This window comes from Balaenoptera borealis (assembly GCF_965194805.1).
Source record: "Balaenoptera borealis genome assembly, chromosome: 3".
NCBI classification, from domain to species: domain Eukaryota; kingdom Metazoa; phylum Chordata; class Mammalia; order Artiodactyla; family Balaenopteridae; genus Balaenoptera; species Balaenoptera borealis.
The window spans coordinates 181,856,008-181,870,376 of record NC_138866.1 but is presented as its reverse complement, the minus strand read 5'-3'; the positions used below and the strand labels follow the sequence as shown (position 1 = coordinate 181,870,376).

Here is a 14,369-nt window from a genome sequence, read left to right as displayed (position 1 = left end):
GCCCAGCATCAGCACCGTTTCTGTTTTCATTAGTTGACATGGTTTTAGTTATTGAACCGAAATTCCAGCCCCAGTAATGAGGGAAAGAATGGATACTTCCGGGTTTCAAATTGTGGTAAGTGAGTGTGGGACCAGATTCTGACATATGCCGCATGCTCATCTAAGCAGCCTAGATTTTATTCCAGCAGAAGGAATGAAGAAGTGAATAATTTAACTGAATCGCACACAGTGTTTAAATTAGCTATAATAATAACTGTAAGTAGTAAAATTAATAAGGTCCAAAATACCATTTTAAACTTCAGTATCAGTGTTATCTTCCACCTTAGCAAGTCATAACTCTGCCTGCTTTGATTTTCATTTGAGGAGAAATAGAGAATGCACATATGCAATAATAAGTACCTGTATTACTATCATATAATTGCCCACTTGGCACACTGCTTTAGTTTAAGTAGATGCTTTGGAGGAAGAGGAAAAAAAGACATTAGAGATTTTCAGACACTTAGCAAATACTAGTGTTTATCCTACAGTATTGTTAACACTTGACCAGAGATCTTTAAATTGTCATTTTGCTGATGGCAAATACAAAATGAGAATTCTTCGGCAGAAGTTAATCTCATCATTATCCACTTTAGACAGTGTTTTTTATATGCTGATCTAAAGAGGTTTGTGCATATTTTAACTATTTTTCACATAATGATCATCTTTAAGTAGTAACATAAAAGTTAATGAGTATAGAAAATCCACTGAAAAAATCCACCCGATAATCCAAGATACTTAAGGAAATACATGCTTTAATGTGAGCACAGATTTTACTTGATTAGTGCTCTATTTCTCAATTCAATTATCAAACTTAGGGGAACTCTAAATCAAGATTTTTGACTGACATATTCAATGGGATTGATTGGAGTGCAGATAACTACACAATGTTTTAATATGACTGTAAGTCTTCTGATCATAATTATGATATATACTCTGAAAGCAGTTTTTAACTTACCTTGTGTATGTGCACAGGTTCTTAATAAACTATTTATTTAATGAATAAAATGTACCTAAGTATATAAAGCATACTTTCTGCTTGCCTAAATAATGTGCATATTTACTCTGATCTTATGAGTTCATTACAAACATATATAGGTGGCAGAGACAGATAATAGACAACTAAAATGTTTATTAGTACCACTATTATCATTTATTACTACTTATCAGTAGTTAGAATAATAAATACAGTGAAAGAAAAAGTATAGTCCATAAGTGTTTGCTCTGGGCACACTGCAGTTTGGTCCAGACTGCTTTCTGGTTGTCCAGGACTCCGTCTAGTGAGAGGAGCCAAGGTGGAGTAGAAAGTAGGTTTTAGAGCCATTCAGACCTGCATTCAAGTTCCGCTTCCCCCACCCAATAACCGTGTGTCCTTAGGCAGGTTGTTTAACCTCTTAAAGCCTCATGTTTTCGTGGGATTTTTTAATTTCTAAAAAGGTAGTTATGAAGATTAAAGGAAATGAGTTGATAAGGCATCTAGTACAGTGCCCAGTACGTAGCAATTTGTGCTTCGGGAAGGAGATGCAAAAAGGAATCCTACTGCCTGTAGGTAGGGCTCCTCTCCTTAAAAAAAAAAAAGCTAAAATCCTAGTATGCTTATAATTCTAAGACATATATGCGTTCAGAATTATATATACATCTTCACTTATTTTGCTTCACTAAAATCTCTCTCTGAGTTTTGTAAAACTATCTGCTTAATTTCTTTAAAAAGCTTTTCCTTACTAGGAGATATTACTATAATTATAAAAGGGAAAAAATCCAAATCAAATATCATCTGAAAGTTTCCTTTTCAGATATCTAGAAGTTAAAGTGTTGGTGAGAGGTGGATCTATTTTAATGCTTTGTTCTTTGATTTTAGCAGGAAAGGAAGGACAAGAAATCCTGGGGCCTGAAGCTCGGGCAGATGAAGTGGGAGGTGCAGGTAACTCTTGCCTTTTTCACGCACGCTGTCGTCCTTGAACAGGCCTTTTGTGTCACTGGTTTCTGCATCTGTGAGTCCTGGATTTAGTCTGTTTCCTACTCTTTATCTTGCCCCCTTTAAATGTTTAAGTACCTAGGCGTGTGGGACATTGTATGAAAAGTTAGCTGTTTATATTCTTTAAATACAGTGTAAGCTCACAGATTCATGTAATACAGCAGATTTCCATCCATAAGGATGACAAGTATAATCTACAGATAATCCCCAAAATAAGTATTTGAATGATAATTTAAACTTCTATCAAATTTTTTAACCATAGTTATAGAAATACAGATCTAACTATTCTGAGTTTCATTATTAGTTACCAGGATCTACATTGAATTGCCCACAAGACAAAAAGCAGAGAAAAATAAGCAGATATAATCGGTTATCTAGAAACCAGATGAGAATCATGAATATTGATGAGTGAACATGTCACAGCAAACAAGAGAATAAACATTTTTCTTGTAATTACTGTGACTGAAAAAGGCCAAAATGAAGTTGAATTATAGTAAACAAGGAAATTTGCTTCTAGGTGACTAAAAGTACATACTCCCTGAGACTTAAGGCTATTCCTCTGTAATGGATTCAAATCAGATTTAAGAAGCAAAAGAGTAAGTGCAAATCTTAAATCCAGATCTTATATATGATAAGAGTGGGCACTTATTATTGTGTCTCATAAGTCAGTCTTAGAATGTAAACTTCAAAAGTAAATTCCAAATTATTAAAACATTTCCTCAAAATTCTGTACTTAAAAGTAGCATAACTGTATTCTGTATGTACAACCATAGATTAGATATTTCTATCATATAGTTTGTTTTTTTTTTTATCATATAGTTTTAATTAAATTTTGGTTTACTTCTTTGGTTTAACGTTTACAGTTTTTTTCTTTGCAGTACATTTTAGGAGTGTCCCACAGAGCCTTATAAATTACCTCGTGTTGTGTAAGACGGGTGTGTTTTTTAGTAATGCGTCAAAATAGATTCGCGTCTATAATATAAGCGTCAGCCCTCCCGTCCTTGTCAGTTCTGTAAAACAAAGAGCAGGTCTTTGTACTGTTACTGAAGGTGCAGTCCAAATTAACTAAATAATACTGGAATGTGTGATAATTTACGGTGCCTGCAGCCAAAGATTTTGTATTCTGCCTTGAATATGGTTATGTTGAACTTGCATGAATAATGTATTCAGGTATGCTTGTTACCAAATATTTGTCAGGCTAACTTACACATTATATAAAATATTTAAACGAGGTATTTGTTATTAGTAAAATAGTGTTAATGAACACAAAAGAATGCTGTTTATTACTCTTTGATTTAATGTTAAAATTTGGTGACTTACATTACCAGAGTAATATAAGTTATTCTGTAAAAGATCGTTTGCCCTTTTAGGCAAAATGCCAGCAAAAAAGACATTTCCAGTTCCACGTTTACAGTACTGCACCTCACAATTTGCTCTTCACTATGAAGATGAATGAATTCTTTCAGTTAGAAGTACTGAGTACTACATAATTCCCCTCCCCCCGCCAAAACAGTCACATGTGGGAGATACAGTCACCATGTATCAGCCGGAGCTGCCACTGAAACACAGGACCCTCTGCCAGAAGACGATGAGTCCTGTGCACTATTTCCTTGGAACATGGGGAGTTAGGAGTAGACAGACATTTAGTGAAACCCCGATGAGTGCAGTTTTCAGCAAAGAAGGATGGAAATTAGACGTTTGAGACTTTTGAGCAGTTAAACTTTAAAATTATGTTTCGCCTTTGCTTTTGTTACTTCCCTGACTTCTAGGGAATAATGTGCTGACAGAGTCAACAAAAACCTGGCACAAAGGTCACCATCATTAGTTTAGAACTTTGTCAGCTTCTTTCTATAGCTGACTTCCTTCTGCAGTTCACGAAGTGAAGAGAACTGTGGTCTCAGCTTAGTATTCACGGAGTGAAAAATGCACCCCAAACATCCTTCGTTCTTCTAAGCATCCCTTCTTTGTTTATATAGCTGATACTTGTGCAGTTTTAAAATTGGAGGATAAAGGTTGGATACTTTATTCTGATGGGAGTGAAATACTGATGGCCACGTTAAAAATGTTATATAGTCTTTACACTAAACACTTGTCTCTCTATCCTTGCTTTCTCTAATTTGCGATGATAACCCTGTAATTCTGCACTTCGTCAAATGATTATAGTCCTGTAATTCTATACTTTGACAATTAGCTCTGAGTTTTGTCACACCTGAAAGAAAACCAAATTATCATTATGTGTTTCTCTGTGTTTGCTCATCTCTTTAATGTTTAAACACATAAGTTTATCAGTCTTAGGACGAGGAATTTTGCTTTATAATTGACCTTTTCACAACATGCACTTCCCAACACTTTAAATTTTATGGGTAAAACTGTGGAATGTCTGGTCTTAGCTTGAAATTGGCTTGGTAAATGCAGGTTCGTGGAAACAGTGTACTTTAGTTGGAAAGAGGCCAGAATTTGAAAGCAGACCCCCAATACTGAATCATCTGCTCCAATTTAATGTTCACCTTGCCAGGACTGCTTTGAGGAAAATAGATAACAATTACATAGTACTTACTGCGTGCCTGGTACAATACTAAGCACATACTGTAGTAATTCATTTAATTCTCACAACTACCCTAAGAGGTACTGTTATTATTCTCCAGATGTTATATTATACAAATGGATCACGTATTACTTCCCAAGTTTCTGATGGACATATAAAATTCTTCATTTTAAGTGTAAGTACAGTTGACCCTTGAACAACACGGGTTTGAACAGTGCAGGTCCACTTATACGCAGATTTTTTCGGTTAGTAAATACGTGGTGCCGCACAGTCTGGGGTTGGCTGAGTCCGAGGATGCAGAACCATGTATACAGAGGGCCGACTCCAAGTTACACGTGGACCGTGGACTGCACGGAGGGTCGGCAGCCGTAACCCGCCCCGGGTTGTTCAGGGGTCAGCTGTACTTACAGCCTAATCTCTGGCATCTTAAAAATGACATTTCTAACATCACTCTTACATTTGAAATCCATAGAAATTTAATACCATTCATTTTTAAAATATGAATAAGCCCTTCTTTAAGAGTCAGAAATGTTATATCATAATGTTTACCCCTTGAACTCATATTTCCATTCTACATAGCCCATAGAATTTGATGCTAACTAACATAGTGTATATTTCCTGTTCGAAGATATTTTTGATCAACTCTCATTTCTTTGCAAGAAAAACATGTATAGAAATTGAAATCTAAGTTTCTCTTAAGTTCCCAGGAACGATACAGCTCTTAAGATTAAAAAAAAATTATGGATTGATTTATCCTATGATTATTAGCACTACATAGTTGATCACAACATACATGACAAATTGTAATAAATACGGTTGACCCTTGAACAACATGGGGACTGGGGCGCTGACCCTCTGCCCAGAGTCCACACATAACTGGGAGTTAGCGCTCCCGTGACGCAGCCCCTCCGTACACAGGACCCCTCCGTGGCCGCGGTTCCATACCCGTGGCCGCAACCGACCATGGATGGTGTAGAACTATAGTATTTACTATATTGAAAAAACCCAGTATAAGTGGACCTGTGCAGTTCAAACCTGTGTTGTTCAAGGGTCAACTACTTATTAAAGAAAAATGTTACTGGAAATGAGATTAAAGGAGCTGAAGTATTCTTCAATTAGCCCATATATCAGTAGTTTAATGTTGCTTATTCTAGAAGAAGTGTTCAGCATTAATTCTGTTTCCTTTTTTTCTTTAGCACTGAGATAACCTTATTCTCATAAAAAGGTGAAATACATTTTTGTTATAAATGATTTATTCGATTCTTTACAGACTATCTATCAATAAAAATATTTTAATGTCTTGTCCACTGACAGTTCTATTAAATGCTCCTTCAGTTTTGTTGAAAGCAAAAATGGAAAGCCACCTAGTTTGCTAAAGGATTTGTTTCCCCGTCACCAGAATCATTCACTCTCTCATTTCCTGGGACATACGCCAAAAGGCTTTACCAATACTTACTTGTCAAACAACTAATGATATCTGTTTTGGCTTTTGTTACTTTTTTCCCCTCACTTTGAGGCACCTTGTTTAATATATTCAGAAATGGTTGGAGATATTGAAATACTGCTAATTTTAGTACCTTCTGTCAGTACATTTTTTAATAAAATCCTTTTATTTTAACATGTGAATTAACTATTTTGATCCAATACCTTAGAGCTATAAACTTAGTTCATTCAATTTCTGGAAAATTTGTTCCTAATAACCTTACTAGTAAAACCAGTTATCACTGTTAGACCAATCAGCCAAATCAGACTTTCTGTCAGAAAAAAAAGGGTGTCTTCATTTTTCTAATTAAAATAAATGTGTCGATACACATTTTAAGGGATTTTATAAAATATTTTCTATGAAAATTATGTTATAAATAATGAGGAATATATAAAGTATAAATAAATACATCTTTAAATAGATTATTCAATAATGAGATTAAGATTATTTAGATCTAATCTAATCGTTATGCTTTATAAAAATCTTGGTCTCCAAATGGGTACCTTTACAACCAGTGTATAGATAAACTTATAACTTACTGAAGATGCAGGGTTTGTGTATAAAATACAGATTACGTATATAATTCTGAAAAACATATACTATTTAAAACCCCATCATACCATCATCTAGCATATATATAGTTACTAGGCTATAGAAAATATAAACATTTTAAAAGTGGAGACTATTTAACTGAAATAAATATTTTGTAATATAATCTGATTAAAATATTTTTAAGTAACTTGTCAAATCTATATTTCTGTATAGGAAATCACATAAAATATAAAAAATCACAAAAATTCACATAAAAATTTCATTCATGAGTTTAGTTTAACTTGGAAATTTGAAGTTACATTGAAAAGACCTAATAACACAGATTTGTACTGCTTTAGTTATTCAGAAGTGCTTATTGTTCTAGCTAATGACAGATCTTAGGAAGGGTTTTCGAGAATACTCTTTGCTCTCACCAGCCTCCTGAAGAGCAGTGAATTTTTTAATAATAGGGAATGAAACAGGTGAGATCATTAAAGGAAAATTACTCTCACTCCCTCTGGATATATTATATAGGTGAGTTCAGAGCTTTGTAACTAAGGCCAAAATAATCCCCATTTCAATTGCCATACTTTACCCCTGATAGAAATCCATGTAAACAGGAAAGGCTGGATGCCTAGAGCGCTCTTATGTTGCCCTGATTGATCAACAAAGAAGATTTTCCCCAATCGGTATTTTGAATCGTTTTCCTTCGGCAACCTGGAGGTTTTTACACCCCGAGGCAACGCACTGTATTAACGTAAGGGATGGAGGGGGAGGGATCTGCCTCTTTGAAGTTAGAGCAAAGGACTGTGAAAAGCAGGGGTAGAAAGAAGAACCTTCAGGATTCTAGGAAGGACCGTGCATGGAAGCTGAGGATCTGGAAGTAGATTCCGTTTAAACCAACAGTACCGGCTTCCCTTTGAAAGAGCCTTTTCCTCCCCCCTGGATCAAGTAACCCTGGTTTGGTGACTACAGGCATCAACTAAAAACTACAGTTCTCAGTACAGTTACCATTGAACAACACAGGGCTTAGAGGCACCTGACCCTCCCCGCAGTGGAAAATCTGTATGTAATTTACAGCCAGCCCTTCCAACACGAGGTTCCTCTGTGTCCACAGTTCCACATCCACGGATTCAACCAACCACACTCATGTAGTACTATAGTATTTACTACTGAAAAAATCCGAGTATAAGTGGACCCACACAGTTCAAACCCATGTTGTTCAGGGGTCAGCTGTGTATAGCAGATACTAAATAATGGATAGCTATTGGCTGCATTTAAGAGGAGGAAAAAATGACTAGTCGTCATGATGACTATGTCATCGGCTCTAAGTTTGTAAATAGCCACCCTGAGGAATTGGGTTACTACTCCTGTGCAAGATTGCTTTGGTAACTGTCGAACAAAAGGATGGCCTTACATCACCATTTTAATTTTTTTCATTAATTTATTTAATTTATTCATTTTTGGCTGTGCTGTGTCTTCGTTGCTGCGCACGGGCTTTCTCTAGTTGAGGCGAGCGGGGGCTACTCTTTGTTGCGGTGCGCGGGCTTCTCACTGCGGTGGCTTCTCTTGTTGTGGAGCACGGGCTCTAGGTGCACGGGCTCAGTAGTTGTGGCTCGCGGGCTCAGTAGTTGTGGCTTGCGGGCTCTAGAGCGCAGGCTCCGTAGTTGTGGCGCACGAGCTTAGTTGCTCCGCAGCATGTGGGATCTTCCCGGACCAGGGCTCGAACCCGTGTCCCCTGCATTGGCAGGCGGGTTCTTAACGCCTGCACCACCAGGGAAGTCCCACCATTTTAAGCACCAGTTGAGTCTGCTGCTTTATAAATTTAGAACTGAGTTCAGTCTGAAGTGTGTGAAGAGGTCAGCCGTGAGACACCCGGGGGCCACCCTGACCCAGGACAGTTAGCGGCAGCGTGGAGCAGACCCTTCTCCAGGAGGAAAAGGACAGGAACCCCAGGATACCAGTCCTGCTCTGCAAACGCGGCAACGCTCTGGGCTGCCTTCTCCAAGTGAAGACATGCTGTTATGCTCGGAACCTTCTGACTCGGGGAAAATGCCCCTCCTTCACCCCACAGTTACACATTTACTGAGGCAGAAACACAGAAAGAATAGCCCTGCCTGTATCTGAATACTAGGGTAGATAGGAAGCAATTTTATCAATTTGATACTCTTTGACTCTTATTAGAAGTCTTTCCAACTGTAGGGAACTATTAAAGCTATTTTCTGAGAAATCACATAACTGAACTGAACTTCAGAGCAGTTTGTTATTCAGAGAATGGTTCAAATTTCAAGCACAACTCCAACTAAATATGAACAGTAGGTTGCTAGGAAGGACTGAGGTTTGAGAACTACATTTTTCTCTTTTCCTGTTTTCCTTGCTTTATCATTGATTCAGAAACTAAGGATTCAGCCAACCTTCTCTGTGTCTTGTTCATCAGTAAAATGGAATAGAAGTACAACCCTAAAGCTTAAAAGGGATATTGTGACAATGTCAAGACTTTTATAACATCTTAAACTTATGAAAATGGACTTCTTAAGATTATAACAGAACTAGTAAATTTTTAATGTTCCGTAAATACTTCCTGCAAATTCAAGAACTATCATTTATTCTCTCAAGATAAACAATTTCTTATTTAGGAAAACTATATAACAACTTGGTGGTGAAATTGGTTTTTATAGAGTATGCATTTCTTTTAGTAAAAGATGATGAATGCGACTCAGATGCAGAAAATGAACAAAACCATGATCCTAACGTTGAAGAGTTCCTGCAGCAGCAAGACACTGCAGTCATCTACCCCGAGGCGCCCGAGGAGGACCAGAGGCAGGGCACGCCGGAGGCCAGCGGGCACGATGAAAACGGTAACAAGCTTCACGGCCGCTTTGTCCTCATCTCCAAAGGATTATTGCTTCCATTACTCTATGTGGGAACCCACTCTACTAGAGGGAACATTTTTGAAAACCAAAATTTATTGCAGGTGGCCGTAGAGAGGGATCTCTTTAATCAGTGGAACATTGTCCATGGTAACAGTATAGCATTGTATCAGTGGCCTCTCGTGTATAGTGTGTGATGCCACCACATGTGGAATGCGTAGGGCAGTGCCTGGACATTGATTTCCATTCACTTACATGGTAGCAAGTAGTAGAAATGGGAACTAGGATGACCCTTACTGCCCTTTGATTATTCGCCACTGTCCTGGCAAGAAAAGCATGGTGGTCTGGTTCAAAACATACTAGTTTGGAGACAGATGGTTTTCCTGTATCTACTTTGGTCCTCTCTGATACGAACAGCCAGTATATAAAGAGTGGTAAAATACAATAATAATGCATTCATACTCTCCTGAAAAGAAATATGCTGTCATTCTGCCTTCCATGCACTAGAAACAGATGAAAATATTCCTGTAAGAAATTTTATACAGTATCTGTACCAAGAACTAGGAAGATACTTGGAATGTTTGAGGATATTTGAAGTATTAAGATCCTAAATCTGGTTTGGTTTTTCCAGGGTTCCCAGTTTAATGGATAGATTTAGCTTAATAGCCCAATAATCAACTTTTTAAGACTTCTTAGAGCAGTTTTACATTTAGAACAAAATTGTACAGAGGTGCAGAGATTTCCTATATTCCCCCTGCCCCACACATGCACAGCCTCCCCATTATCAACATCACTCACCAGAGCAGTACTTTTTTTTTTTTTAACCAAGGATGAACCTACATTGACACGTCATAATCACTCAAAGACCTAATTTGCATTAGGGTTCACTCTTGGTGTTGTACATTCTGTTGGTTTCGACAAATGTACAATAACATGTGTCCATCATTATAATATCAGAGTATTTTCACTGCCCTAAAAGTCCTCTGTGCTCTGCCTATTCATCCTCCCCTCCTCCTTGCCCTGGCACCCACTGATGTTTTTATGTCTCCATAGTTTTGCCTTATCCAGAATGTCTTATAGTTGGAGTCATGTAGTATATAGTCATATAGCCTTTTCAAATTGGCTTCTTTCACTTACTTATGCATTCAACTTTCCTCTGTGTTTTTTCATGGATTGATAACTCATTTCTTACAAATGTTGAATGATATTCCATAGCCTGGATGGACTGCATTTTATTTATCCATTCACCTACTGAAGGACACCTTGGTTGCTTCCAAGTTTTGGCAGTTATGAATAAAGCTGCTATAAACATTCATGCACAGATTTTGGTCTGGAAATAAGTTTTCAGCTCCTTTGGGTAAATACCAAGGTGCACAATTGCTGGATTATATGATAAGAGTATGTTTAGTTCTAGAGGAAACTGCCAAACTATCATCCAGAGTGGCTGTACCATTTTTCATTCCACCAGCAATGAATGAGAGTTCCTATTGCTCCACATCATGGCCAGTATTTCATGTTCTCAGTGTTCCCGATTTTGGCCATTCTGATAGTGTTTAGTGGTATCTTGCTGTTTTAATTTGTTTTTCCCTAATGAAATATTATGTGCAGCATCTTTTCACAGTTATTTGTCATCTGTATATCTTCTTTGATGAGGTGACAAAGTCCTTGGTCCATTTTTAAAATTTTTAAATTTTATATTGGAGTTAGTTGATTTACAATGTTGTGTTAGCTTCAGGTGTACAGCAAAGTTATTTAGTTATACATATACATATCTATTCTTTTTCAGATTCTTTTTCCATATAGGTCATTGCAGAGTATTGAGTAGAGTCCACTGTGCTATGCAGTAGGTCCTTGTTGGTTGTCTATTTTATATACAGTAGTGTGCACATGTGAATCCCAATCTCCTCATTTATCCTGCCCCCGCCTTTCCCCTTTGGTAACCGTAAGTTTGTTTTCAAAGTCTGTGAGTCTGTTTCTGTTTTGTAAATAAGTTCATTTGTACTGTTTTTTAGATTCCACATATAAATGATATCCTTTGATATTTATCTTTCTCTAACTTACTTAGTATGATAATCTCTAGATCCATCCATGTTGCCACACATGGCATTATTGCATTCTTTTTTATGGCTGAGTAATATTCCATTGCGTATATATACCTATATATATACACCACATCATCTTTATCCATTCCTCTGTCGATGGACACTTAGGTTGCTTCCATGTCCTGGCTATTGTAAATAGTGCTGCAGTGAACATTGGGGTGCATGTACCTTTTTGAAGTATGATTTTCTATGGATATATGCCCAGGTGATGGATCGCTGAATCATATGGTAGCTCTATTTTTAGTTTTTTAAGGGACCTCCATACTGTTCTCCATAGTGGCTGTATCAGTTTACATTCCCACCAACAGTGCAAGAGGGTTCCCTTTTCTCCACATCCTCTCCGGCATTTACTGTTTGTAGATTTTTTGATGATGGCCATTCTGACCGGTGATACCTCACTGTAGTTTTGATTCTCATTTCTCTAATAATTAGTGATGTGGAGCATCTTTTCATGTGCTTTTTGGCCATCTGTGTGTCTTCTTTGGAGAAATGTATATTTAGACCTACTGCCCATTTTTTTGATTGGGTTGTTTTTTCGATATCAAGCTGCATGAGCTGTTTGTATGTTCTGGAGATTAAACCCTTGTCATTCGCTTCATTTGCAAATATTTTCTCCCATTCTGTGGGTTGTCTTCATTTTGTTTATGGTTTCCTTTGCGGTGCAAAAGCTTTTAAGTTTAATTAGGTCCCATTTGTTTATTTTTGTTTTTATTTTCATTACTCTAGGAGGTGGATCCAAAAAGGTATTACTGCAATTTATGTCAAACAGTGTTCTGCCTATGTTTTTCTCTAAGAGATTTATAGTATCCAGTCTTACATTTAGGTTTTTAATCAATTTAGAGTTTATTTTTGTGTATGCTGTTAGAGAATGTTCTAATTTCATGCTTTTACACGTAGCTCTCCACTTTTCCCAGCACCATTTATTAAAGAGACTGTCTTTTCTCCATTGTATATTCTTGCCTCCTTTGTCATAGATTAATTGACCACAGGTGTGTGGGTTTATTTCTGGGCTTTCTATCCTGTTCCATTGATCTGTATTTCTGTCTTTGTGCCAGTACCATACTGTTTTGATGACTGTAGCTTTATATTATAGTCTGAAGTCAGTCAGCCTGATTCCTCCAGCAGCTCTGTTTTTCTTTCCCAAGATTGCTTTGGCTATTCAGGGTCTTTTGTGTTTCCATACAGATTTTAAGGTTTTTGTTCTAGATCTGCAGAAAATGCCATGAGTTATTTGATCGGGATTGCATTGAATCTGTAGATTGCCTTGGGTAGTATAGTCATTTTGACAATATTGATTCTTCCAATCCAAGAATATGGTATATCTTTCCATCTGTTTGTGTCATCTTCAATTTCTTTCATCAGCATCTTATAGTTTTCAGAGTACAGGTCTTTTGCCTCCTCAGGTAGGTTTATTCCTAGGTATTTTATTCTTTTTTGATGCATGGTATTCTTTTGTGATAAATGGTATTGTTTCCTTAATTTCTTTTTCTGATCTTTTGCTGTTAGTGTATAGGAATGCAACAGATTTCTCTGTATTAATTTTGTGTCCTGCAACTTTACTGAATCCATTGACGAGCTCCAGTAGTTTTCTGGTAGCATCTTTAGGATTTTCTATATATAGTATCATGTCATCTGCAAACAGTGACAGTTTTACTTCTTCCTTTCCAACTTGGATTCCTGCTATTTTTTTTCTTCTCTGATTGCTATGGCTAAGACTTCCAAAACTATATTGAATAGAAGTGGCGAGAGTGGACGTCCTTGTCTTGTTCCTGATCTTAGAGGAAATGCTTTCAGCTTTTCACCACTGAGTATAATGTTAGCTGTGGGTTTGTCATATATGGCCTTTATTATGTTGAGGTATATTCCGTCTATGCCCACTTTCTGGAGAGTTTTTATTTTAAATGGGTGTTGAAATTTTGTCAAAAGATTTTTCTGTTGAGATGATCATATGGTTTTTTTTCTTCAATTTGTTAATGTGGTGTATCACACTGAATGATTGTGGGTACTGAAAAATCCTTGCATCCCTGGGATAAATCCCACTTGATCATGGTGCATGATCCTTTTAATGTATTGTTGGATTCTGTTTGCCAGTATTCTGTTGAGGATTTTTGCATCTGTGTTCATCTATGAGATTGGCCTGTAATTTTCTTTTCTTGTGGTATCTTTGTCTGGTGTTGGCATCACAGTGATGGTGACCTCATAGAATGAATTTTGGAGTGTTCCTTCGTCTGCAATTTTTTGAAATAGTTTCAGAAGGATAGGTGTTAACTCTTCTCTAAATGTTTGATAGAATTCCCCTGTGAAGCTATCTGGTCCTGGACTTTTGTTTATTGGGAATTTTTTAATCACAGTTTCAGTTTCAGTGCTTGTGATTATTGTTCATATTTTCAGTTTCTTCCTTGTTCATTTTGGGGAGGTTGTACCTTTCTAAGAATTTGTCCATTTCTTCTAGGTTGTCCATTTTATTGGCATACAGTTGCTTGTAAGTAGTCTCTTAAGATCCTCTGTATTTCTGTGGTGTCCATTGTAACTTATCCTTTTTCATTTCTGATTTTATTGATTTGGCCGCCTCCCTTTTTTTCTCGATGAGTCTGTCTAAAGGTTTATCTATTTTGTTTATCTTTTCAAAGAGCCAGCTTTTAGTTTCATTGATCTTTTCTAATGTTTTCTTCGTCTCTATTTCATTTATTTCTGCTCTGATCTTTATGATTTCTTTCCTCCTGCTAACTTTGGGTTTTGTTTGTTCTTATTTCTCTAGTTGCTTTAGGTGTAAGGTTAGGTTGTTTATTTGGGATTTTTCTTGTTTCCTGAGATGAGACTATATTGC

General features: G+C 36.9%; 1 protein-coding gene across 3 annotated transcripts in view; it reads left to right on the top strand.

Annotated features, from left to right (window-relative positions):
- The window catches only part of ZEB1 (zinc finger E-box binding homeobox 1), a 196,063-nt gene that overhangs the window by 144,898 nt on the left and 36,796 nt on the right, over positions 1–14,369 (top strand). For 2 of the 3 annotated variants that reach the window (XM_082385284.1, XM_082385286.1), the window contains exons 3-4: positions 1,895–1,957; positions 9,267–9,428. In XM_082385284.1, the coding sequence (XP_082241410.1) occupies positions 1,895–1,957; positions 9,267–9,428 (225 nt within the window). The remainder of the gene's footprint in view (positions 1–1,894; positions 1,958–9,266; positions 9,429–14,369) is intronic. The other variant, XM_082385285.1, reaches the window with a different exon arrangement.